Genomic DNA, 24,570 nt, shown 5'->3' with positions numbered 1-24,570 from the left:
CTGCTGCCCCTTCCCATTGCTTGTGCTTCTTCTGAGATTTATTCATCATCAAACAGAGTTACAAAATTTTACTAAGTTTAATTAAACAGTTATTAAAAAGAATCTTTGCTTTACATCACAGCAATGTCCTGACTGGGGCTCAACCCACGTGGCTCCTGTGGTGCAATGTATTATTGCAAGACTCAGGGTTATTTCTTGAAAAGATTCACTGAAATTCTCTTTCTCTGTGCCTCTGCAGCCATGTGTAAGCACCACAGCTACTCCTGCTGGCAAGACATCCCCTGCTGTCTCCAGCTTTCTCCTGCAGATCAGAACAAACCTGAGTTCAATCCTTTTTATTTTTCTTTAAGCACCCTGCAAATCTGTTACACTGCCAAAATACCAGTTGTGCAGCTAAGCTGGCTTCCATATTTAGCTGACCTGGTTTGGATGACAGGAAAACACTTCCCCTCCAAACAAAGAGCATATATTTTGGGGCTTAATTTTAGTAACACCAGGTTTACTGCCCTTTTCTATGGCTGTTACCAGTTTGGAGGAAAAGAAAACACTGGCTGTGATGCACATGGCATTTGACAGTATTGAGACTTTCCTTCCTAATCAGACACTGCAGAACTTCGGGAAATGATGTGAAGACAGAGCTGCACTAATTAGATGGCATCTCCTGCCCAGGGAGCTCATCATCAAAACTGAGATCAGACAAAACTTCTTCTTCACAGTCAAACTGTTCCAAGGACACTTCGTTGACCTACGAACAGAAATCAAAAGTAAATTTCTTTCTCTGCAACATATTTTAGCTTCATCCCTCTGTACCTGGGAACAATATATTTTTACCCCATACAAGAGACAGCTTCCATGGAATTTACCAACTCAGGAATGGTTCTGGTTTGGAAAGGCTGACTGAGATCACAAGGCCAGGAACCAAAAGGACAGCCAGCAGCTCCCTACCAAATCCTTCCAAGTTCTGTCTGTTCCTCTTCCTACCAGGCTGGCAGGTGCCCTGGGAAGAGCTCCCACACAGCATTGAGAGGGAAGTGAGAGGGCAGGGGAGGAGAGGGATGGCTCCTCTGGTAAAACAGAGGTTTGAGAAGTTGCAGCCTTTCTGTTTGACTTTGCTGCTCACTTCCCCTATGGTCACTGCATGTGCAGTCAGCTCTCTGTGGGTTTAAAAGAGGTCAGAGAGAAGGGGCTGCACAGAGAGAGAACAAACCAGCAGAAACTTCATCTTCTCAACTGAAGGTCACTCACTTCACCCACCAAAACATTCCCATTTCACTGCTGCTCTGCAGTAGGCCAGGAAGACAGCTCTGCCTGTGGACACGAGGTGACTCAGTGTCATCAAATGGAATAATGGATCACAGGGTTTGTCAGACATTTCCTCCATGAGAGCTGTGGGAGGAGTGAGCCATGGTGGGGCTGCTGCATCATGTGGGAGTGATGCTCTGCCAGGCAAACAACAGATCCTGCAGTCACCTGCAGGGCTTTCACCAAAGCTTTTCACACTCATTTCCCCTGGGGTAAGGAGAAGTCCCTGAAGTGCATTTCTAGCTGGAGAGTTTTGATTTAAGAACTTATTAAAAAGTAATTTGATTTAACCTACTGTGACTGTGAAGTGCAGTCCTGGACACTGCCAGGTGTCAGTTTTGTCAATGTGCACCAGAACAGCCCTGTGCCCAAACTGCTTCACTGTGCTGTCTAAAATATACACATTTCTAAACAGAGATACCCAAAAAGTAGGAGCTTTGAAACCCTAGTGTGCTTTACAACTCCAAGACATGATTAATTCCTGGGACTGAAGTAAAATGCTGAATAAAAGGAGGGTGTCAGAGGCTGTATCAGGTAACAGCTGGATCTCCAGTCCCTGGATGGAACATACAGGTCCTGGGTGGAAAGGAAATCTCCACTGGTTGTACCTGAACAAGCCCCTTCAGTTCCTCTTCTGCTAAGGAATCTGTGAGCTCCTCTTGGGTGGAATTGTACTCCACAGCCACTTTCCCATTCTCTGAAACAAGCAGACAGAATAAACAGGCAGAACATGGTTTGTTACTGCCATGTGTGCTGACAACAAGCCTGCCCTGAAACTCCAGGTGGGACAATTCTGCTTCATAAAGGGTTGCAGGAATGTTCCAGGACAGGAATGTGTAAAATGCTGCAGTTCAGTTCCTCTTCCCCTTGGAACCAGAACTTCCCCATATCCCTGTCAGCACACACGTGTTCAAATGCCAATGTTTACACTCTTGGAACTGGGTGTTTCAGTGTTTTCTCCTAAAAAAAAGTCATCCAACCTCCTGTTGGATCTTCCTTTCACTCACAGAGCTCACAAGGTGGAACTGTTGTATCATTAACATTCTGTTAAATCACTACAGACCACAACACAAGTTTAATTAAATTAAACTCCCCCCCTCAAGCCTCAATGAATCCCAAAGAAAGGTTCAGAGAAAAAAAAAATTCACAGCACTTGTCATGAAAGTTCTGTCATCAGCCCAAACACCCCTGAGTCAAATACAAACCTTACCAAGCCTTACCTAAGACTACCAGGAGTATCTTCTGAAAGGCAGCAGACAAAGCCTTCCCAACAGCAAGCTTCTGAACTCTCCTGGAGGCTGTGATGAACTGGAGAGGATCTGAAGACAACAAGCAGGATGTTATTGACATTAAGGTGACACTGTACCAGCAGCATGGTGCTCAGAAATGTCACCAAACACATCCCCATGGATGTGCTAAGGAAGCTGCTTTGGTTCAGGGAGTCCCCAGCATCCTGGCAGCACCCTCAGCCCTGTGCTGGGACCCCTGCCTGGGGCAGAAGGCAGGGGAGACCCCCATGGGCACCCAAGCTGTGCCACAGCCATGCTCACCCCAAAGGGGCTGAGGCAGATGAGATGGGAGCATCTCCCCTACAGATGAGAGGGAGAGAAGTGCAGGGATGTGATCCTGGTGCGGAGCAGGGAGGGAAGAGCCATGCTCAGCATCCCCTGTGCACAGCACAGCAGCTCTCAAGGCTCTGCACAGATCTTTGCCTTCAGGTAGATTCAGATGCTCTGTCAGACCCCCAAACTGTGCAAAAGCACAATTGCCCCAGTGCCTGGGCCAGCTCCCAAACTCACCTTCAGTGTTCTCCACGTCTGCCTCAGCCAGGGCAACCCCCCTGGTGCACACCCCGTGGGTGGGCAGAGTCACCTCCACAGCACACAGGTATTTCACAGACTGCTCCTCATTCTCACCATCAAAGCCAGACACGTCCTGCAGCTGTTGGGAAAACAACAGGGAATTAATTTTCACTAAAGAGGAAAGGAATGTTGTGACCACTTTGCTCTGTTCCTGCCTACCACAGACCCCAAGGACATGGTGGAGGCAGAGCAGGAACCCTGACCCTATTTTAGAAATACCTCACAGTCCTCCTATTCTGGGAGTCTCCATCATCTTAGACACTTCCAGAACATGAAGACTCCTGTCAGGCCCTGGCACTGCTTTCATCACAGCCACCCTCATCTTGATTAACAGAAGCCCAGACAGTGCCAACACCATTGCCAATTTTCTCTCCTCTGCCTTATAAAATACCCCACTTGTGGTCCAAGATGAAGCTCCTGCAGCTATTATTTACTAATTTGAGGGTGATTCTTATTTCACCAACCACTCTAATGAAGAGGACAAGGAGAAGGATGGTGGATGAATATAAAAAGGGGCCCTTACTGTGATGATGCGGCTGGACCAGCCATTAAAGCCAAGGTAGTGGTTGGCCAACTCCTGGCACTTGTTGCTGTTGAGAGCAAGGCCTTGTTGCTGAAACCCTTTCTGCTTGGTGCAAACACAGACCTGTCCAGGAAAGAAGAACCCTGGTTAGCCAGGTTTAGCTTGGAAGGTTCACACTCCAGACACACGGACAGGTAACCTGCACCCTGACCACTGTTTTTGAGATTGGGGAGTTTTATGTAATAGGTAATATTATGATCTGTAATATTTTTTATCCAGGAACAAGCCAGGCAAATTTTTCCTGAGGGCTGTGCTGTTCTACTGCACTTGTTCTGGGTCACAACAACCCCAGGCAAGGCCCCAGGATTGGGGATGAGTGGCTGGAAAGGTGCTCAGAAGAAGAGAAAACATGGGGGTGTTGGTTGGCAGTGACTGACCACGAAGCAGTGTGTCCCCAGGTGGCCAAGAAGGCCACCAGCATCCTGGCTACTGTCAGCACTGATGTGGCCAGCAGGAGCAGGGCAGGGATCATCCCCTGTGCTGGGCACTGCTGAGGCTGCACCTCCAATCCTGGGGTCAGTTTTGGGTCAGAAAAGGGACACTGAGGGGCTGGAGGTGTCCAGGGAAGGGAGAGAGAGGTGGGGAAGGGTCTGGAGCAGAAGTCTGCCCAGGAGCAGCTGAGGGCCCTGGGGGTGTTGATCCTGGAGCAGAGGAGGCTGAGGGGAGACCTTGTGGCTCTCTGCAACCCCCTGAGAGGAGGTTGGAGCCAGGGGGGGGTCGGGCTCTGCTCCCAAGGAACAAGGGATGGGACAAGAGGAACTTTTGGCACAACTCAAGTTGTGCCAGGGGAGGTTTAGGTTGGAGCTTGGGGACAATTTCTCCCTGGAAAGGGTTGTCAGGGCCTGGCCCAGGCTGCCCAGGGCAGGGCTGGAGTCCCCATCATCCCTGGAGGGGTTTCAGAGCCTGGAGATGTGGGGATGAGGGACATGGGGCAGGGGTGGCCTTGGCAGGGATGGGGGAAGGCTTGGACTGGATGATCTTCAAGGTAATTTTTAACCCAAATAATTCCACGATTCTGCTTCTTAAACCCTACCTGGAAGCCAGCCCTGGGGGCTGTCACCACAGCAGCCTGGCTCAGCCACAAGGCAGTCGACTCTTTACATAAGGAACACCCCCAAGAGAACCAAACATCTCAGGTGATTCTGCCCAGGTGCTGATCCCTGCATCCCGGGGTGTCCCTCTCACCTTCAGGGCAGATTTCTGGAAGAGCCTTTGCCCGTTGCAGGCGCGTTGGGCTCTGCGTGCGTCCCCAGAGGAATAAAACTTGAGGATGGCGTAGGAGCCCGGCCCTGCCCCTGCTGCACTGCTGTGTGCACGTACTGAGTACAGCAGCCCAAACTTGGAAAATGCTGAATACAGGGAATGCTGAGGAAAAAGAAGAGGAAAAAAAGAAGAAAAAGAGCCTTTGGAAATACCTACAGGTGCTCCGGGGGCTGAGCGACAGCGAGAGGCTCCTCAGAGACCTGGTTATCTTGAAAAAGAGGAAAGTTTTTAGTACCATTTGATGGCAATAAACCCTGGAATAAACCCCAGCAGTGAGACTAAAAATGAGTATCCCCGCATAAAATTCATCTCAGGCTGGCTGGATGTGTGGCCCTGATGGAGTCTTCTCCTTTCTCATCCAGCCTGTGGCTGTGAGAGGACGGGGGATTTTCTGTCCATTTACTCTCTGCCACTCTACAACAAAGCAAAATTAACGGGGTTTTATTGCGGCTTTTATAATTGTTTCTGCTCTCTCTGCAGCCTCATCGGGCTGGGGCACAGGGGCAGAAATCCCCCCGGGATGGCCCCACAGCCCCGCAGGTTGCCCTGTGCCCAGCATGCCTCAGGGAACCCAAAAATGCTTAAAAAGATAACAAAAAGATAGAGGTGAAGCCACGATGAGCCACGGGGGGAACCGGGACCTGAGTTTCAAAGGGGCAGAGGGGCTCTAGGGGTCCCGGGTCCCGCTCCGGGGTCTCCCCTTGCCTCACCTCCAGGTCCGGCTGAGGCTCCAGCCCCCAGACCAGCAAAGTTTGGGCGCTCCCGGTGGGTACCCGGAACTCCACCACCTCCGCCATTCCGGACCTTCCTCCTCCTCCTCCTCCTCCTCCTCCTCCTCCTCCTCCTTCCCTCCCCTTCCCGCCCCGTCCGAGCCGCCTCCGCCTCCGCCTCACCGCGTCCCGCCCGCCTGGCCCGGGGAGGAGCTGTGGCTGTGTGTGTGAAGGAAAAGCCCCCGAAACCCGCCCCCCAGCCCCAAATCAACCTCTACCCCCCAGCCCCAAATCCACCCCCTGCCCCCAAATCCCCCCCAAGTCCACCCCCTAGCCCCACATCCACCCCCAGTCTCAAATCCACCCCCAGATTCCCCCAAATCTACCCCCAGATTACCCCAAATCCACACCCTATCGCCAAATACAATCCACCCCAAAACCACCCCCAGCCCCAAATACACCCTCAGCCCCAAATTTACTCCCAAATCCACCCCCTATCCCCAAATCCACCCTCAACTTCACCACCAAATCCATCCCAATGCCAAAGTCCCCCCAAATCCTACCCCCAGCTCTAAATCCTCCCAAATCCATCCCGAGTCCCAAATGTCCCACAAATCCACCCCCTATCTCCAAATCCAGCCCAGCCCCAAATCCATCCCCAGTGCCAAATTCCCCCCAAATCCACCCACTATCCCCAAATCCCCCCAAATACACTCCCTATCCCCAAATCCATCCTCAGTTCCAAATTTCCCCCAAATCCACCTCTACTCCCAAATCCACCCCAACGCCAAAGCCCCCCCAAATCCTACCCCCAGTCTCAAGTCCCCCCAAATCCACCCCCAATTTCAAATCCACCCCCTTTCCCCAAATCCACCCCGAGTCCCAAATCTCCCCCAAAAGCATCCCCTCTCCCCAAACCCATCCCCGAGCGCCAAATTCCCCCCAAATCCACCCCCCAATCCACCCCCTCCCCAAATCCCCCCTCATTCCCATCCCCAACCCCCCCTCCCCAAACCCACCCACAGCCCCCCAGCCTCTCCACGGCACTGTCCCCACAACCCCCCCAAAAACCACCAGAGCCGGGGGGTGGGTTGGTTGCAGGTTTATTCTCCGATTTTTCTCCCGCAGGAGCAGGGCAGCCCTGGCTGGGCCGAGGCTGGGGAGGTTGTGGGGCCGTCAGACGGTGCAGTTCCCCTCCCCGTAGCGCCGGCATTTCATCACCTTCAGGTAGGTCTCCACCTTGTGCAGGTCCTTCTTGAAGCAGGACAGCAAGCTGTAGTTTTTCAGCAGGGCGTCCTCGCTCCGCAGGTGGATGTCAAATTTCTCGTAGGTGGGTTTGAGGATCAGGGGACCCCGCGGGCTCCGGTCCTCCAGCTCCTGAGAGAGGATGGAGAAGTGCTGGGGAGCAGCATCCCCCACTGCTGGGGATCCTGTCTGCTTTTGGAGGAGGTGGGGAGGGGGTTTTGCACCCACTCTTGATCATGTTTGAAGTGTACTTTTGAGGCGTTTGCAGGAAGGGGGATGGTGCTGGCCAAAAGGGAGCTGGGGAGGGGGCTGCAGGGAGGGGTGACTGTGTCTTTTGGGGTCTTAAAATAAGGGGAAAGTTGCAGGGTCTCCCTGTAGCTCCTCTAGCCAACTAGGCAGAGAACCAGGCAGATAAAGTCTCTCTCCTCCCACTCTCCCAGTGAACAGAGCTCAAAGCCAGACACCAGAAAAGTGCATCTGGAGTGGAGAGATCATAGAATCATAGAATCATAGAATTAGCCGGGTTGGAAGGGACCTCAGAGATCATCTAGTCCAAGCCTTGACCCACCGGAGCAGTTGCTAGACCATGGCACTGAGTGCCACATCCAGTCTTTTTTTAAATGTCTCCAGGGATGGAGAATCTACCACCTCACCGGGCAGTCCATTCCATAGCCTGATCACCCTCTCCGTGAAGAAATTCTTTCTAATATCTAACCTAAACCTCCCCTGGCACAACTTAAGACTGTGTCCTCTTGTCTTGTTGAAGGTCGTCTGTGAAAAGAGTCCAGTTCCCACCTCGCTACAGCCTCCTTTCAGGGAGTTGTAGACAGCAATGAGGTCTCCCCTGAGCCTCCTCTTCTTCAGGCTGAACAGCCCCAGCTCTCTCAGCCTCTCCTCATAGGGCCTGTGCTCGAGTCCCTTCACCAGCCTGGTTGCCCTCCTTTGGACCTGTTCCAGGACCTCTACATCATCAGCTGCCATTCCTCCTGCCCTGCTCTGCTCAGCAGCTGGCACAGTACACAGGATGGGTTGGGTTAAGTAAACAGTGTCATAAATTAATAAAATGCCATAATTGGTTGGGTTTATGTGTAGCACTTCCCAATGTCCAGACATATCAAATGGGAAGCAAAACCTGGAAATGGTACTGATCCATAGAGCAACTGACTGCAGCTGAGGTGCCAGCACGGATCTCTCTTTCCTTCCAGAGTCTGCCTTTCAGATTCTAGAAGATGTAAATAATTTTCCAGACTCATTTCTCACAGACACAGGTCTCAGAACTACATGGTGATGCTGGCTGATGGGATAAGAGTGAAGTTATGAAAAGGGAGCCTGGCAGACAATAAGCAATTTGATATTAAAAAAACCCCAACCAACATTTGAGAGTGATACTTGAAGAAAATCACTCTCCAGCTCTCAGCTGTCTGGGTGCTAAAAAAGTAAGAGAAAAACATCAGAGCACAACACTATATGTTGTTTTCATAAAGTGGTGTGAGTCCTAGTAAGCAAGTTGCAAACCTGTAGAATCTCCTCCACTTTAAAGTACTTTGTGTGGAGATGTAGCAAACGTTATGCTGCTGTTTGTATTTAACTGAGTGTTCCTGGGTGCTGGATTCGGAAAGACTTTGGGTCTGGACTGTTGTGATCTGCTTGTTCTGCACTGCTGATCCAATGGTTCTGGCACTGCTATTAACATTTTTTTTTTCTTTTACCCCCCAGTGGTGAAACGTGCAACAGGGTGTCCTGAGCTCATTAACTTAAGGCCAGCAGAGTCCCAGAAGATGCCAGTGGTCTGTAGAGTAGAAGATGGGAAGATTACCCATGGCCTGTGGATCCTGTGGAAGATCCTGAGAGCTCAGTGCCTCCTGCCTAGGAGATCTCTGTTATTCTGTAATTATCCAACTTACCCTCATCAGAGCTTGGATCCCTTCTTCCAGGTCCTTTAGCTTTTCATACACTCTGTCTGAGGTGCCAAAAACCAGGTTGTTTGTGAACACCTTGCTTAGGTACTGCACTGGGGTCAGCCAGGACTGGATGAGAATCAGTGAAAACCGAAGAAGTTCCATGTCCTGAGATTAAGAACAGAGTCAGAGCTGTCTGGGTGACGTTTTTGTTAGAGCTACTTCTGTGTCCTGCAGGTGACCCAGAGCTGTGCTACTGCTCCAGAGATACAGACAAGTTTGCATGCTGAGCACCACCCAACCCTCAGTCCTGGGCAGAAAATAGTTTTTCTTGTCCTTGGGGTGGGGATAGTGAAACCCAGAAGAGTCTTTCCTCATGCAGGGTGTAAAAAGTACAAAAAAGGGAGGAGGAATGATGCAGTGAAGTGCTCACAGATGGAAACATTCTGTTCCTGCATGAGGCACATCTGGAATCTCAAACCAGGCCTGAGCTCACTTACCGATTTCTGCTGGGCATCATCCTTCCCTGTGGGAGCAGGGATGGTTTCTGAGTAACAAAATGCTGCCTGGGAATTTTTGTTGGTGTGTCTTTGGTCCTCTGGAATATAGGTGCGTTCCTGTGGAGACAGCCCAAAGATCATAGAATCACAGAATCATTTGGGGTGGAAGAGACCTTAGAGATCATCAAGATCCAACCCCAGCATGGGCAGGGACCCCTCCCACCAGCCCAGGGCTTCATCCAGCCTGGGGCCTTCAACACTTCCAGGGATGGGGCATCAACAACCTCCCTGGGCAACCTATCCCAGTGTCTTACTGCCCTCATGGGAAAGAATTTTTTCCAAAACTCTAACCTACCCATTGCCTGTGTACTGGGAGAAGACCATGGACACCTTCCCGGGGGGGCCTGAGCAGTTCTGCTTTGCAGGAAATGAATGGGAGAGGTGAGGTGTCTGTGTACAGGTTGGTGGGAGGAACAGGAGTTTGTATGTTGGGACCTAAAGGTCCTCCTGTCACCAAGGCAAAGTGCTAAGGTGAAGGCAAAACACACCTGGAGTGGGTTCTGCCAGGGGGTGGGTTTGGGCATGGACAGCACTGGCCCTGAGGAGGGGACTGTGCCCAACCAGAGGTGGGGGGCAGAGAGCTGGGAGAGGAGCCAGGGTCCAGGCTGGTGGGACATCACCTCTCCTGTCCTATTCTCCCCCTTTCTCCTCACCCAGAGCTGATGGAGGAGACACTTAATGGTTGAAAAGTCCCTGTTTCTAGGAAGTGACACAGGGTGGAAGCTAAGGCAGAGGAGCTGCCCAGGGACCTGGACACTTACAAACTCTTTGTATGTCTCTGCAGCCAGGAGGTGAAGGTGCTGAGCCCTCAGCACTGCGTTGGCAAAGAGGTTGGAAAGGGGCATGGCTGGGAAGGTGGCAGCTTCCTGTGGCCACTGCAGTCCCAGGGTGATGACAGCAATGAGGAGAGGTGAGAACCATGAGCCTGCAGCAGAGTGAGAGGAAGGGTGTGAGCAGCCCCTCGGGGACCCTCCTGAGCAGGGGGTGAATTCCCTGCTTCTTCTGCCTCTGCTGGCTGAGGTTTCACCATCCTCAACATCTTGAACTCTGGCTGAGCTTAACCCTCCCAAAATCCAGTTCATCCCTGTCCCCTTTCACTCCACATGGTCCCAAGGCTTGGGCTGCTCCTCATGTTACAAGCAGTGGTTTTTTTTCCTGGCTGAAGGCTCATTGCTGCTTCATGAGAATGAGCCTCTCCCTGGGCTTTTCCTGACCTTTCTGAGGTTTTTTCATTGGCTTTGGCCTCCTGAGGTGCCCTGATCCAGCAGGGGATGGTGAGTACCAGATGAGGGCCTCACTTCAGTCACAGTTTATGCCAACGTGATGTGAAACCCACTGCCTGCCTCCTCTGGGAGGAATTCCCTGTGCCATGACCGGGTCCTTTTTCTCTCTGGAACATACCTGGAGACTCTGGTAATCTTTGTCAAAAGTAGAAGTTCTCAAACTTTGACATCTAACTCACACAAGTGTCATCTGTGCTTGCAGAGACCACAAAGTTGATCTCAGACTGAGACCGGCCAAGTGGAGGATGTCCTGGAGCCTGCAGGACTTGGGCAGCTGCATTAGAGACCCTCTTGAGCCCTCTCTCAAGCATGAGTTTTAACATCCCTGCCAACATCTTTGCTAGTAATTACTATTATAACCTTGGCTTGACCTTGTTCCTCATGTTCTCCACCATCTCCTTACCCAGTTTAAGCTAAAGACTAAGTTAGTTTATGGATTAAAGTCACAATGTGGGTAAATCTTTTCCATTGATCTGTTAAGTTGCCACATTTTAATTTCTGGCTGGTGCTGAGTGTAGCCCCCCACAACACCACCCCATCTTCACCTCCCATCACCCTGAGCATGCAGCAGCACTGGCAATCCTTTAAAATAAAAAAAAAAAGAAAATAATACCTGGAGCCATTTCTGCCCGGTGAGTTGCTCAGGTGTTGCTTGAGAGGGAAAGTTTCCTCCTTTCACCTAGGCTGGTTGAGCTGCCCCTTATATAGCAGGGTGGCTGTTTAAAATGTATGGATCTGGTCATGATCACAACAACATCTCTGTGTCTTCTCCGTGCATAAATGCACAAGTGTTCACAACGGGGTCCCTGATTGTAGTCATTTATACAGAGGTGGAAAGGTTGGGTGGTTGTTTGCTCAGGGATGGGGTCGGTGCTGAAGGATTTCACCATGCTCTGCTCTGGGGTGCAAATCAAGGTTCCCTTCTCAGTGGAAGCCCCATCCCAAGTCAGATCAGGGCTTTGACGTGGTGGGATTCGCTGCAGGGGGGTTGAAAATCCACCTGATTTGCTTGGCCCACAGTCCCCAAGGCTGATGGGTCCGTTTGGGAGACTTCAGACCCAAAGTGAGTGGGATGTTTTCCTGTTTGTCCTGAGCAGGGCTGGAGCTGGAGGGAAGCTGTTGGATTCACCCTATTTCTGTGAAACAATTTCTTCTGATTTCTACCAAAACGTCCAAAGCTCCCCAGCATTTGGGTGAGCTGCTTTGCTGCAGGTGTGAAGAGCTCTCAGCCCCAGGTGCCTGTTGGGTGCCAGCTCCAGGAGGTTTCTCCTCTGCTCAGCTGGACAAGGCAGTGAGAAGATCAAGTGATGAGCATCCCCCTGCTCTCACCTGAGGTGTGAGTGTGAAATATCCGTGGGTTAAGCAGAGGGTTGGTGTGGAAGGGAGAGGGGGAAGAGGAGAGGTCACAGCACCCCTAACCCACCCTGCCTTGGAGCAAAACAAGACAGAACCTGAGATGGGCACTTCCAGGAGGGACCTGAAGGACCTTTTGCTCCCCATAAGGCACCGATTGCCCCAAACCACCCTGGGGCCTTTGTCTGAGGTTCAGGGACTGCTCCTGCTCAGAGGTGGTGATTTGGCTCCCCCAGGCCCTGGGTTGTCTTTGATTTCCAAGAGGCAGCATCATCCCTGGGGTGGCAGGGGCAGAGGGTGCCAGAGCTGCTTCATAAACATGCAGGGAGAGCGCGCTCTGTTCCGAGAACCCCCGGGGTGTTTGCTGCTGGGATGTGGTGGTGTCACTGGGTAAATGTCACTCCCTGGAGAAAAAGGAACAGTGGGTCCTGCAGCTATCAGGTATCCCGTCACCCAATAGCCAGCAACATCTGGGGGAGGTTGTGTTGGGTTTTTTTTAACTCCAGATCATGTTCAATATGTCAATATTTGTCAGAGAGGAGCAGAGCAGCAGCCACCCCAGTGCTGGCTCTGCTGCCTGTTACTGGTACTGCTGGTACAGCACCTCACAGCCCAGTCCTGTCCAGCCCTTGCTGCCCTGCTGCCTCTCTCACTCTCTTGGTAATTCAACATTTTTTTTACTGTTGCAGCCAAGCATGGAGAAGCCAGGATGAGCCAGGCTGGGCAGTGTCCCCCAGGGTTGGTTTGTCCTCAATCAGCCCTGGGTGTGAAATGAGGCAGAAGCAGCACGGAGGAGGCAGTGGGTGCCTTGGGGTGCCTGGCAGATGCCAACAGCACAGCTGCCTGCGTAAGCAGCTCCCAGCTTGGCATTTTTCATAGAATCACTGAATCCCAGACTGGTTTGGGTTGGAAGGGACCTCAAAGCCCCCCCAGTGCCACCCCTGCCATGGGCAGGGACACCTCCCACCAGCCCAGGGGGCTCCAAGCCCCATCCAACCTTCAACACTGCCAGGGATGGGGCAGCCACAGCTTCTGGGGGCAACCTGGGCACCCAGGGGCTCAGCACCCTCATACTGAAGAATTTCTCCCTCCCTCCCTCCCTCCCTCCCTGCCCAAGATCTCCTCTCCATCTCCCCTCTTGCAGCTGCAAACCCTTCCCCCTCATCCCATCCCTTGGAAGCCCTTGTCCTAAGTCATCTTTCTGGCTTTCAAATGTCTGCATTTGGGACCAAAGTAGCACCTCATAAAGCAGTGTGAAACTCTTAACTTCTAAGTTCCTTTTGGTTTTTTTTGAAAGAGAAAGGAAGAACCCTCTGTTCTCCTCTGGGTGGTCCTTTGTGCACCCTCCTTACCCTGAGCATCACCAGCAGCACCCAAACAAGTGAAACACCTTTCCTCATAGGTGTGTGTGTACCCAGTGGTCCTCCTGACCCCCAGCCTGGCCTGGTTGGGTAGAGACCTCCCCAGCTCCATGGCTGAGCTGTGACCATTGAATTCTGAGCAGGAACCCAGCTTCTGGCCCACAGCCCAGGCTCTGCACTCCAGTGGGCAATGCTGTGGTTGAGAGAGGTTTTCAGTGATGCTTGACTGCCTCTGCTTGCTCCCTGCTCTCAAGGTGAATGTTCCTTTTCAGGTTGAATCGTTGGGTTTTATTTACTGGAGCTAGAACTGCTCAGAGTCACTGGAACCATTTCTTAAGATGAGGCTAAGGAAGTGCAGGATTTTAATCCAGTCCATCTGCCTGGCTGTGCTGCTGGGGGCAGGGATAGAAATCAGGGTAAAATGCAGAGCCTGGCCTGTATTTACTGAAAGAATAATGTATTTATTTATGTATGTTAGATACAAACCTCTTTTGGATGGGGCTTTACGAATTGGATGGGGCTTGGAGCAACCTGGGCTAGTGGGGGGGTGTCCCTGCTCCTGACAGGGGGGTTGGAACTGGATGAGCTTTAAGGTCCCTTCCAACCCAAACCATTCCATGCTGGAGTGTGTCCAGAGAAGGGCCAGGAGGATGCTCAGAGGGATGGAGCATCTCTCCTATGGAGACACTGAGAGAGTTGGGGTTGTTCAGGCTGGAGAGGAGAAGGCTCCAAGGAGACCTCATTGTGGCCTTCCAGGGTCTGAAGGGGCTGCAGGAAAGCTGGGGAGGGACTTTTTAGGGTGTCAGTAGGGACAGGACATGGGGAATGGATTCAAACCAGAGGAAGGGAGATTCAGATTGGAAGTTGGGAAGAAGTTCTTCACCCTGAGGGTGGTGAGACCCTGGCACAGGTTGCCCAGAGAGGTGGGGGAAGATTCCCCATCCCTGGAAGTTTTTAAGTCCAGGCTGGAGAGGGCTCTGAGCAACCTGATCTGGTGGGAGGTGTCCCTGGCCATGGCAGGGGGGTTGGGACTGGGTGAGATTAAAGGTCCCTTCCAACCCTGACAATTCTGTGATTCCATTATTCTGTGATTCTATCTCAATGCAGAATTACAGCAAACCTTGTCTCTAGGCTCCCTAGAAACGAGTCTAAGTATTTAAAATAAACCATTAACCCCAAAGAACTACTTATTTACTTCTGACATTTTAAAAGAAGGCAAAGCCAAGGGTGACCAAACAGCAGAGTGAAACTGGACCCCAAAAGCAGCTGAAGCTGAAACTGCTTTTGACATCAGTGTCTTCCTCTGCAGGTGCAAGCAGCAAATCCTCCTTATTTTTGTGAGCTGGTGAAGTGAGGCTGAGGCAGTGATGTTAACACAGAACTGGGAGGGCCAGAAAACTTCTTTTCCTCTTCCCTTTGGTAAGTGAAAACAAGGCAAGAAGGGGGAGCTCTGTCCTAAAATCTTTGCAGATGTGGGCACTGGGAACAGCCAGGTCACTTCTCTCACTGTCAGTCCTTCCTGCTTTAATTAATAATTGTATAAGTCAGACGTGTGTAGGTAACATTTATACATGTGTGTGTGCTATTAGTTTGGGCTACTTTTATTTAACTATTAAAAACCAGCTTATAAATGCTTTTTTTGGAGCTCTTTAGGTTGAATTCCACTTTTTCATGAGGGTGCTTTACTACTAAACAAGAACCATCCTGTTCCCTGCTGACAATCCCTGCCTGCTCACAATTTCATAGAATCATAGAATCATAGAATAGGCTGGGTTGGAAGGGACCTCAGAGATCATCGAGTCCAACCCTTGATCAACTACCGCCACAGTCACTAGACCATGGCACTGAGTGCCACATCGAGTCGCTTTTTAAATGTCTCCAGGGACGAAGAGTCCACCACCTCCCCAGGCAGCCCGTTCCAATGTCTGATCACCCTTTCCGTGAAAAAATTCTTTCTAATCTCCAACCTAAACCTCCCCTGGCACAATTTAAGACCCTGCCCTCTTGTCTTACTGAGAGTTGCCTGGGAAAAGAGACCAACCCCTGCCTGGCTCCAACCTCCTTTCAGGGAGTTGTAGAGAGCAATGAGGTCTCCCCTGAGCCTCCTCTTCTTCAGGCTGAACAGCCCCAGCTCTCTCAGCCTCTCCTCATAGGGCCTGTGCTCGAGTCCCTTCACCAGCCTGGTTGCCCTCCTTTGGACCTGTTCCAGGACCTCTACATCCTTCTTGAACTGAGGGGCCCAGAACTGGACACAGGACTCGAGGTGTGGCCTCACCAGGGCTGAGTACAAGGGCAGAATCACCTCCCTGGACCTGCTGGTGACGCTGTTTCTGATCCAGGCCAGGATGCCATTGGCCTTCTTGGCCACCTGGGCACACTGCTGGCTCATGTTCAGCTTCCTGTCAATCCAGACTCCCAGGTCCCTTTCTGCCTGGCTGCTCTCCAGCCACTCTGTCCCCAGCCTGGAGCTCCCCATGGGGTTGTTGTGACCAAAGTGCAGGACCCGGCACTTGGCCTTGTTGAAGCTCATCCCCTTGGGATCAGCCCATCTCTCCAGTCTGTCCAGGTCCCTCTGCAGAGCCCTCCTGCCTTCCAGCTGATCAACACTTCTCCCCAGCTTGGTGTCATCTGCGAATTTGCTGATGATGGACTCAATCCCCTCATCCAAGTCATCAATGAAGATATTGAACAGAACTGGGCCCAGCACTGATCCCTGGGGGACACCGCTGGTGACCGGCCGCCAACTGGATGCAGCCCCGTTCAGCACCACTCTCTGGGCCCGGCCCTCCAGCCAGTTCCTAACCCAGTGCAGAGTACGCTTGTCCAAGCTGTGGGCAGCCAGCTTTCTCAGGAGGATGCTGTGGGAGACGGTGTCGAAGGCCTTGCTGAAGTCCAGATAGACCACATCCACAGCCTTCCCCTCATCCACCAGGCGGGTCACCTGATCATATCATCATCATCATATCATCATCATTTCTTTTTCTTCTCCCTGTTTTGGGAAGTGGAGCAGTCCTGACTTCTCCTTGGCACCTGAAATGTCACCAGCCACAGGGGCCCTGGGCTCTCTGAGGGGGCACAGATTTCAGCCCCAGAGTCCCTGTCACCCCTTGTCCAACCAAACCCACTGTGAGCCTTGGGCTTGGGTGCCCAGACAGCCCCTAAACCCCCTCACCCACTTAGGCCAAAATAACTTCTGTTAACAAAACCAATCAGCACCCCTCTGTTCCTCTCCAGATGTTTTTTAGCTTCCCTTGCAAGAGCAGATGTTGCCAGGAGCATAGTTCCTGGGCTTCTGCTTCTGTTCCATGTCTGGCATCCCAAGTTGGGATCATGGAAGTCACTGAGAGCTTCCAGGAGGGTCCTGTGGCTGCTCTGGGCTTCCCTGCCTGCACTGGGAACCCTGAGGAGGTGAAGTTTGGGCTTTAGCCAAGCTGGAGCCATGGAAAGCTGCTCCTAATTCCCAGGGCATCCCATCAACCCTGGCATCAAGGTTGGACCAGGCATGACAGGATTTAGATTGGAGCTTGGGGACAATTTCTGCCTGGAAAGGGTTGTCAGGGCCTGGCCCAGGCTGCCCAGGGCAGGGCTGGAGTCCCCATCATCCCTGGAGGGGTTTCAGAGCCTGGAGATGTGGGGATGAGGGACATGGGGCAGGGGTGGCCTTGGCAGGGATGGGGGAAGGCTTGGACTCCAGGATCCTAAAGGGCTTCTCCAACCCAAACAATTCAATGATTCTTATGATTCTGGGATGGAGCAGGGATGGGAATTTACCCATTGCCTTTATTAGGACTTCAAAAAGCAATTGGCCATTTGTGTTCCACAACTGACATTTTTCCCACAGGTTCTGAGGTCACACATGTCCCTCACCAAGGGGACATCCTTGTGACATGGGCCAGCTCTCGCCTGGAGATAAGCAAGTCTTGTGCAAGGTCCTCCAGCTTTTCCTATGATATTTGGGGAGAAAGATGTGCTCTGAAAGATCTTCTGTCTCAGAAAACTGTCATGCTGGACATGGCCATGGCTTCAGGATCCCCAAATCCACTTCTTGTAGCACCCCCAGGGTGCTGCTCACCTCAGCTCCCCTGACAGGGCCACAGTGAGGTCCTGCATCCCAGGAGTGTCCCTGCAGCACTGGGTGAGTCTCTGGTTCCCTGATTCCCAGGGCTGGAGGAGACACCTCCCACCCTGCTGACTCCCCTGGACAGGAGCTCAGTGCCATGGTGTGGGGCTGCCCAGAGCCTGGGGAGTTTTCTGCTTGGGGGGCTGCAGGTGACTCCTAATTTCTACAGAGGCTTTTTGGGGTCCATCAGAGGGGCAGTGAGAGTGAGAGCCAGGGCAGCGGTGCTGGGCACGGCCCAGATGTGGCATAGCAGCACCCAAGGGCAGCAGGAGCCCAGTTCCAGGTGCCCATCAGAGCTGTGGTCCAGGGCAGGGGCTGGGAACCATCCCTGTGGGTGCCAGTAGGGAATCACGCTGTGGGTGCCAGGCTGATGATGGGTGCAGAGCCCTCACTCCTCTCCTGGGTGCTCCCCAACTGTCCACTTGGCCTTCACATCCCGGAAAGGAGTGATGTCCTCATAGGTGGCCATCTGCTCCACTGCCAGGCCCTGCACCAAGGAGAAGGATGTTGAGACATGGGAGGGGAACCATGGCTTTGGCCACAGCCTTTGGGACCCTCCCCTGGGCACCCATCTCCAGGTCCTCCCTCAGAGCCTGGGGCAGCTTCTGAGAGGGGAGAAGAAGGGGATCAGTGGCTGGGTGTGCTCAGAGCTTGGCTGGGTTTTATCACCAGCTCTTTAGTGTTGATGTGCAAAAGCCCTTGGGAGGAAGATGTCCCCATGAGGGCTGGTGCTACCTGGAGACACCCAGCAAGGGCCCAACCAGTGGGTTCAAGGCTCAGGATGACATTACAGGGGGGTTTCTGTACTTCATGCAGCATTACCTCATAGGTGTGCTCCTCCTCTGGGCTTTGCTTGCCTTCACCCTGTGGAGAGGAGAGTCACAAGTTGGGTGTCACCAGCACCCAGCAGGATCCTCTGTCCCCTGTCCCCAGCCTTGGGTCAGGTCCCACTGCTCCCACAGCCATGTCCAGGCTGTCCCCACACCTCACTTGAGGTTTCCCACACTGCCCCAAACCCCCTCCCTGCCCATCCCCATCCCCACCCCTATGGTACCTGCCTGGGATGCAGGACACCACTGTGACCACCAGAGGAGTGAAGCTGGGGACATCCCCACTGCTGGAGACACTGCCACTTACTTTTCTAGGAAGAGGAGCATGGGGATGCTGAGGAAGATGACCAGCAGGATGGACTGGATGATGATGATGGCATCTTTCAGGTTCTGTCTGTTCTGGATCTGCTGCCTGCTGCCGTGACCTGGGAGCAGCAGCACAGGGAGAGCCCCAAGTCCCACCTCTGTGCCAGACTCCCAAGGAAGTGGTGGGAGGCAACCACCTAACAGGAGGCTACATGGCTCCTGCTTGTTTGTGTGTCACAGAAATCAGAGAGAGTCAGGGTTGGAAGGGACCTTGAAAGCCCCTGGAGTGCAATCCCGTGTCAGAGCAGGGTCACCTCCAGCAGGGCACACAGGGAGGTGTCCAGGAGGGGTTTGAATGTCTGCAGAGAAGGAGACTCCACACCCCATTGGGCAGTTTCAGCAGGAGCAAACTGAGGGGGGGACCCGGGTGACATCTCCCAACCCCCTGGGAGGCAAACGCACTCTCCCCATGGCTGGCATCAGTGAGCAGCTTTGGGGTGATTCACCTTGGGCAGGACCCACCACTAGCCAGGAGCAGGAAAAATCTGATTTACTGAGGGAATGTTGTCCCTGGGATGTGTTTCTGTGGGATGGATGTGCCAGGACAAACCAGGAGGAGGTTGGCAGTGAGCAAAGAAACCTCAGCAGTGCCCTGGAGCATCTCCAGTTGCATCTGAAGGGGTCCCAGAGGTGGGTGCAGAGGAGCAGGGGGTTCCCATGGAGGGAGAAGGATGAGAGAAGGAGGAGGAGCATCCCCTGGGGTGCAGGGAGGATGGGGATCTCCCACTCACCCAGGACCCGGAGCTCCGTGGCACAGAGGTGCAGCCGCTTCCCCGGCACCACGCGGCGCTCGGTGCCACAGACGTAGAGACCCCAGTCAGTGGGGGTGATGCTGAGGATGCTCAGGCTGATGAAGCTGTTGTTCCTCTGGATGCTGTAGCGGGAGGTGTTGTTGAGCTCGTGGAGTTCATCACTGTCCCCCATGGTTCTGTACCACCTCATGCCCTGGGGGTCTCGGGTGTAGCAGATGAGGTGGAGGGGAACGTTCCTCCTGGCCACCACGTAGTGTGGGTGCTGCAGCTCCCTGGGGCACCCCAGACCTGCCAGGGGACAGGGGTGGGGGTGGTCAGCAAAGACCCAGCACCTGGGGAGTGTTGGAAAATAACCCCCAGACCCCAGACCCATCAGGCCCTCCCCAGCATCCCTCCCATGTTAGGAACTTCTTCCCATCTCCAGGGGCTTCACCACCTCTGGTTTGGTGAATCCTCAGTCTCTGGAGCTGGAGACTCTTGGTGCCAATGTGCTCCCAAGGAACACCACTTCTCTGTGGGAATGGCTTCACTTGGATACTTTTTGATGCTCCCACCTCTATTCATTAGTCACAGCTCCACAGTCACAGCCTCTGGTGGCCCAGCCCATGGACAGAGCCATGTCCCCAGCTGACTTCTCTCACACTTTCACTTTTCTTTTTTTTTTTTTTTTTGGTATTTTTCCTGTATTTTGTATTTTTGCCCACGTTTTTGTCTCCAGAGCTGGTGAGTTTAGGTTGCAGAGCTCATGGTTGGGATGGTAGAAGAGCTGAACACATGAGCCCAGTCCCAAAGCATGGATTGTTCATGGAATGTGCTCCTCAGCCTCAGGAGGGAAGATGTGTGGGTTAGGAAAATAAAAATGGATTCAGCTCCACAGAGGAAGAGTAAAATGTAGGGATGGGGAAATGCCATGGAGGAGATTGCAGCCTGGAAACACCTCTGTGATGGGGAAGGGCTGTGGGGGGTGGGACATCTCCAGCACCTTTGTGGCAGGGATGGGAGGGACCCGGGGGACACGTGGGGAAGAGCCCTGTGGGTTGGAATGGTTACCTGTGTTGTTCCAGGTGCTGTTGTCTGCTGAGATCCCACCTGCAAGACAGGAAAAGGGCCCTGAGCGTGGCCAAGGGCTTGTGTAGGTCAAGGCTGTGTAGAACAAACCCATGGAGGACAAACCCAACTGTGGAGATCAAGCCTATGGAGGACAAAGCCATGTAGGATGCTCCAGATGGGATGGGATGTGCCAAGGGTCCTTTGTGCCCACCCAGTATGGGTTGGAGGGCTTGAGAGCATCAGCCCAGATCTCCATTGTCATGGAGCTATGGAGATTTGGGTACAAACCCTTCCATTTCCATCCCATTTTCTGAATTTTCTCCAAGCCACTTCCTGGTTGATGTCCCAGTTACATTTTCCCTGCTGGGGCTTTCCTGGTCTTGGAGCCCCATGATGATCAGGGGTTGATTCTCAGACCTGGGACCACACAGCCCCCCAGGACAAGGACTGGATGGAGCCCTGGGACCTATGATGCAGTGCAGGAAGTGGGGTGAGGTGGGGACCTCCCCAGCACCCATGGGTGCCCCTGCCCACAGCTCCTGTCTCCTGGTTCCTCTTGCTGCAGCTGGGCAGGAAGCACCAGCCCTGTTTATGGCCCTGCTTCAGTGCCCATCTCAGAAACTCAGTGAATATTCACCAAACCCCACCAGGGCAGCATGGGGTGGGGGGAGGTGACACAATGGGACAGCTGCAAAACCTCCCCAAGGATCAGGAGGGAGGTTCAGTTCCCCACCCTGAGCTTTGCTGCCCTCCTGCCCTGGCAGCATCTTGGTTGAGAACTCCTGGCTCCCCTCCACCTCCAGCACCCCCATCTCTTGGGGCAGTTTCTCCCCCTTTGACTCGTTTAATTTTTTTCTGAGACACAGAGATGTGTGTTGGGTCCTGCTGGCCAGCCAGCACACAGGGCTTTGCCCTCCGTCTTTTCTTGGTGTGTCTAAATAAAGACCAGGCTTGGTCTCTCCTCCTGAAAGCCCTCAGATCCCTCAAAGCCAAGATTTCCATGGCAGCCATGGGTGAGCTGAGCTTCCCCTAGAAGCCACCATAAAACCCAAAATGAAACCCTGTGACCTCAGAGCTGTGCTGGGAGCAGAAGCATTGAATGCCAGACTGGTTTGGGTTGGAAGGGACCTTAAAGCCCCCCCAGTGCCACCCCTGCCATGGGCAGGGACACCTCCCACCAGCCCAGGGGGCTCCAAGCCCCATCCAACCTTCAACACTGCCAGGGATGGGGCAGCCACAGCTTCTGGGGGCAACCTGGGCACCCAGGGGCTCAGCACCCTCACCCCAAACAATTTCTCCCTCCCTCCCTGCCCAAGATCTCCTCTCCATCTCCCCTCTTGCAGCTGCAAACCCTTCCCCCTCATCCCATCCCTTCGAAAACCTGGAAATCTCCTTTCTCCTGAGGGCTCCAGGTTCCCCAGATGAGGGGGGGCTCAGCTGCAGTTTTTCTGGGTGTCCCTGCAGGGAGCCAGAGGGGTTGGAAGGGGACAGGGGCTGTGTCCTGGCTCTGGGGGCCCTCACATCACCCCAAAATCCTTTCCTGCTCCACCACTGAACCCCATGCAGCAAAGGGTCGGGGCTTGGCCATGGCCTCAGCTCCCGGAGAGCAAGAAAGGGGAAAAAAACCCCAACCCCCCCAGTCCCCTTCTTCCTGACACCCGCAACCACCTCCGCACCCTCTCTGCACCCCTCACCCCTCCAGCCCTCCCCTCTGCCCCTCTCCAGCTCCCGGGCGGTTTTCTTGCCCAAAGCAGCGGGATCTGGGGGCTGGGGACTGCAAAGCTTCACCCTCACAGCAGGAACCGCGGCCCTGGGCTGGATCCTCCCTCAGCCACCCGGGGAGAAGGGACCCGGAGCCGCCCCACAGCCCGGCCCGCAGCACCCACCTGAGAGCAGGGCCAGGAGGCAGAGCCCGGCCCGCAGCACCCATGGGCTCCTCCTGGGATCAACCATCGCCCACTGCACTCGGCGGGGACAGCTTGGGCAGAGCAGCGGCAGAGCAGTGCCCTGCCTGGGGCAGAGGTGTCGGGGGTGGTGCCGGGGGACACGGCCCCTTCCTCCTCATGTAAATCCCCGGCGGGGACTTTCCCCCTGCGGCTGCTTTGAATGCGGCAGAGACGAGGGGACAGCTGAGGGGGGACAGCGGCCATGTGCTGTCCTTGTGCTGTCCTTGTGCTGTACCCCCAATCCTGGGGTCAGTTTTGGGTCAGAAAAGGGACACTGAGGGGCTGGAGGTGTCCAGAGAAGGGAAAGAGAGGTGGGGAAGGGTCTGGAGCAGAAGTCTGCCCAGGAGCAGCTGAGGGCCCTGGGGGTGTTGATCCTGGAGCAGAGGAGCTGAGGGGAGACCTTGTGGCTCTCTGCAACCCCCTGAGAGGAGGTTGGAGCCAGGGGGGGTTGGGCTCTGCTCCCAAGGAACAAGGGATGGGACAAGAGGAACTTTTGGCACAACTCAAGTTGTGCCAGGGGAGGTTTAGGTTGGAGCTTGGGGACAATTTCTCCCTGGAAAGGGTTGTCAGGGCCTGGCCCAGGCTGCCCAGGGCAGGGCTGGAGTCCCCATCATCCCTGGAGGGGTTTCAGAGCCTGGAGATGTGGGGATGAGGGACATGGGGCAGGGGTGGCCTTGGCAGGGATGGGGGAAGGCTTGGACTCCATGATCCTAAAGGGCTTCTCCAACCAAACCATTCCCTTAGATTATTTGGTAGAGGCCATGACTGGTGTGGGGCTGCACCTGAACTGGGGGGTGAGCAAGGCACTGGGTGATGCACAACTCAGGGGATGTGCCCAGGGATGTGCCTGGTACTGCCATTCCCTGGGGGAAGGCAGAGGATGGGGGTGAGCCCACATTTGCACCCCAGTCCTGCAGGGGTTGACTCTGGCCCAGTGGTAAGAGTTGGAGCAGGAATGGGGTAGGAAGAGGGAATGTTTTGGGGCTTCTCCTCTGCTCATCATGGCGTGCAGTCAGGTTGGTTCCCCGGCATTCCAGAGGGTCCCTTTGGGTATCCTTCCAGGGAAAGATCAAATCTGGAAGGGGACAGAGATGGCCAAATCAAGGTGTCAGCTCCTTGGTAGCTGCCATGCCTGGCTCTCCTCCATCCCCCATCCCCCAGACCCTTCTCTGTGAGTCTTCTGGAGACAGCCAGTTCCTGGGGAAACCCAAGGTGACACCCTAGGGTGACACCCCAAGCTCTCTGACACACTGTCAGGGTTTCCCTCCGTGTCTTAGGGTTGTGGGTGAGCACTGAACTGGAACTCCACCTTGAAAATGCCTTTGGGCACTTTTGGCAACCGTGTTGGTCCCCAGAGCACCCCAGGGTGTCTCTGCCTGAGGCCTCCCCAAACTTTCACCATCTGCAGGTTTGGCATTTAGTTTTGTTTTGGTTCGTGGTTATTTTAGCAGTCCTAAGCACCTGGCAGCTGCTGGGAACTGCCTGAGGGTTACCTTGGATGTGAGGGGACATGAAGCAAGAAAGAGGAATAATGAAAGCTTTCCAGGGAAAGACTGAGCCCACGAGGGAAAGGGAGGTGATGGGAGAGGTGTCTGCTCCTGGAAGAGCAAGAAGGTCCTGGCAGCATGCTGCTGGCACCCCTGCTCTTGCTGCAAAGCAAGGTCTGGGTGGGATATCCTGGCATGGCAAAAGCCACCGGGGGATGTCCAAGTGTCAGGGTTTTTTTCCAAGCCCTGGGGCTGGACAGAGGCACCTGGGAAGTCCTTGTGGGGCAAAGCAGGGAGCAGGGCACAAACTAAAGCTGGTTTGCAGGGGTGGTGGCCACATTACCCCCCTCCGGGCTGCCTGCGGGCTCCTCAGCACCTCCGGCAGGCAGGGACCTGCTCCAGAGGGGCTCTGTCACCCCTCGGACAGCCCTGTCCTGGCTGTACCCGGTGCTGGGGGGTGCAGGGGGTGGTGGTGGTCGCACAGAGCGGGAGATCCTGTGCCCCGTGTCCTTTTCCCGGGGCTCTGCAGGGATGCTGGGACCAGAGCAGAGCTGCTGCTGGGTGACTCTGCCCTTCCCCAGCCCCTTCCTATTCATGGA

The 24,570-nt window shown here is 53.9% G+C and overlaps 3 protein-coding genes and 1 long non-coding RNA gene across 4 annotated transcripts; 1 reads left to right on the top strand and 3 right to left on the bottom strand.

Moving 5' to 3' along the window:
• Positions 1-58: 58 nt before the first annotated feature.
• On the bottom strand, positions 59-5,810 carry RDM1 (RAD52 motif containing 1). The gene is made up of 7 exons (XM_030465861.1): positions 5,721-5,810; positions 4,933-5,112; positions 3,688-3,810; positions 3,102-3,243; positions 2,523-2,621; positions 1,911-1,999; positions 59-745 (listed from the first exon to the last, which is right to left on the bottom strand). The coding sequence occupies exons 1-7, from the start codon at positions 5,805-5,807 to the stop codon at positions 644-646; spliced, it is 822 nt and encodes a 273-aa protein (XP_030321721.1). The 5' UTR covers positions 5,808-5,810; the 3' UTR covers positions 59-643.
• A 94-nt stretch (positions 5,811-5,904) lies between these two features.
• LOC115599785 lies at positions 5,905-8,865 on the top strand. The gene is made up of 3 exons (XR_003988606.1): positions 5,905-5,947; positions 6,849-6,947; positions 8,682-8,865. It is a non-coding gene; the product is annotated as an uncharacterized LOC115599785 (long non-coding RNA).
• GH1 (growth hormone 1) lies at positions 6,815-11,383 on the bottom strand. Its single transcript, XM_008502621.2, has 5 exons — positions 11,320-11,383; positions 10,185-10,348; positions 9,364-9,480; positions 8,870-9,031; positions 6,815-7,097 (listed from the first exon to the last, which is right to left on the bottom strand). The coding sequence occupies exons 1-5, from the start codon at positions 11,327-11,329 to the stop codon at positions 6,897-6,899; spliced, it is 654 nt and encodes a 217-aa protein (XP_008500843.1). The 5' UTR covers positions 11,330-11,383; the 3' UTR covers positions 6,815-6,896.
• A 5,905-nt stretch (positions 11,384-17,288) lies between these two features.
• CD79B (CD79b molecule) lies at positions 17,289-22,687 on the bottom strand. The gene is made up of 6 exons (XM_030465862.1): positions 22,425-22,687; positions 20,539-20,577; positions 19,468-19,776; positions 18,674-18,795; positions 18,363-18,404; positions 17,289-18,027 (listed from the first exon to the last, which is right to left on the bottom strand). Exons 1-4 carry the CDS (start codon positions 22,489-22,491, stop codon positions 18,674-18,676), a joined length of 537 nt encoding a protein of 178 aa, XP_030321722.1. The 5' UTR covers positions 22,492-22,687; the 3' UTR covers positions 17,289-18,027; positions 18,363-18,404.
• Between the last annotated feature and the right edge of the window lie 1,883 nt (positions 22,688-24,570).

Source organism: Calypte anna, chromosome 27 (genome assembly GCF_003957555.1).
Source record: "Calypte anna isolate BGI_N300 chromosome 27, bCalAnn1_v1.p, whole genome shotgun sequence".
NCBI lineage: Eukaryota > Metazoa > Chordata > Aves > Apodiformes > Trochilidae > Calypte > Calypte anna.
This window is presented reverse-complemented; position numbering and strand designations above follow the sequence as displayed.

Coding starts and splice junctions, on each gene's coding strand:
- RDM1 (XM_030465861.1), bottom strand. CDS start 5,807: ATGGCGGAGGTGGTGGAGTTCCGGGTACCCACCGGGAGCGCCCAAACT. Junction 5,113..5,720: donor AGCCTCAGCCGGACCTGGAG/GTGAGGCAAGGG, acceptor CTTTTTCCTCAG/CATTCCCTGTATTCAGCATT. Junction 3,244..3,687: donor GGTCCAGCCGCATCATCACA/GTAAGGGCCCCT, acceptor TTTTCCCAACAG/CTGCAGGACGTGTCTGGCTT.
- GH1 (XM_008502621.2), bottom strand. Junction 9,481..10,184: donor CAGAGACATACAAAGAGTTT/GTAAGTGTCCAG, acceptor CTGTCTCCACAG/GAACGCACCTATATTCCAGA. Junction 7,098..8,869: donor GGATCCAAGCTCTGATGAGG/GTAAGTTGGATA, acceptor ATCCTCTCTCAG/GAGCTGGAGGACCGGAGCCC.
- CD79B (XM_030465862.1), bottom strand. CDS start 22,491: ATGGTTGATCCCAGGAGGAGCCCATGGGTGCTGCGGGCCGGGCTCTGC. Junction 19,777..20,538: donor CAGCACCTGGAACAACACAG/GTAACCATTCCA, acceptor GTCCCCTGGCAG/GTCTGGGGTGCCCCAGGGAG. Junction 18,796..19,467: donor CACGGAGCTCCGGGTCCTGG/GTGAGTGGGAGA, acceptor TGCTGCTCCCAG/GTCACGGCAGCAGGCAGCAG.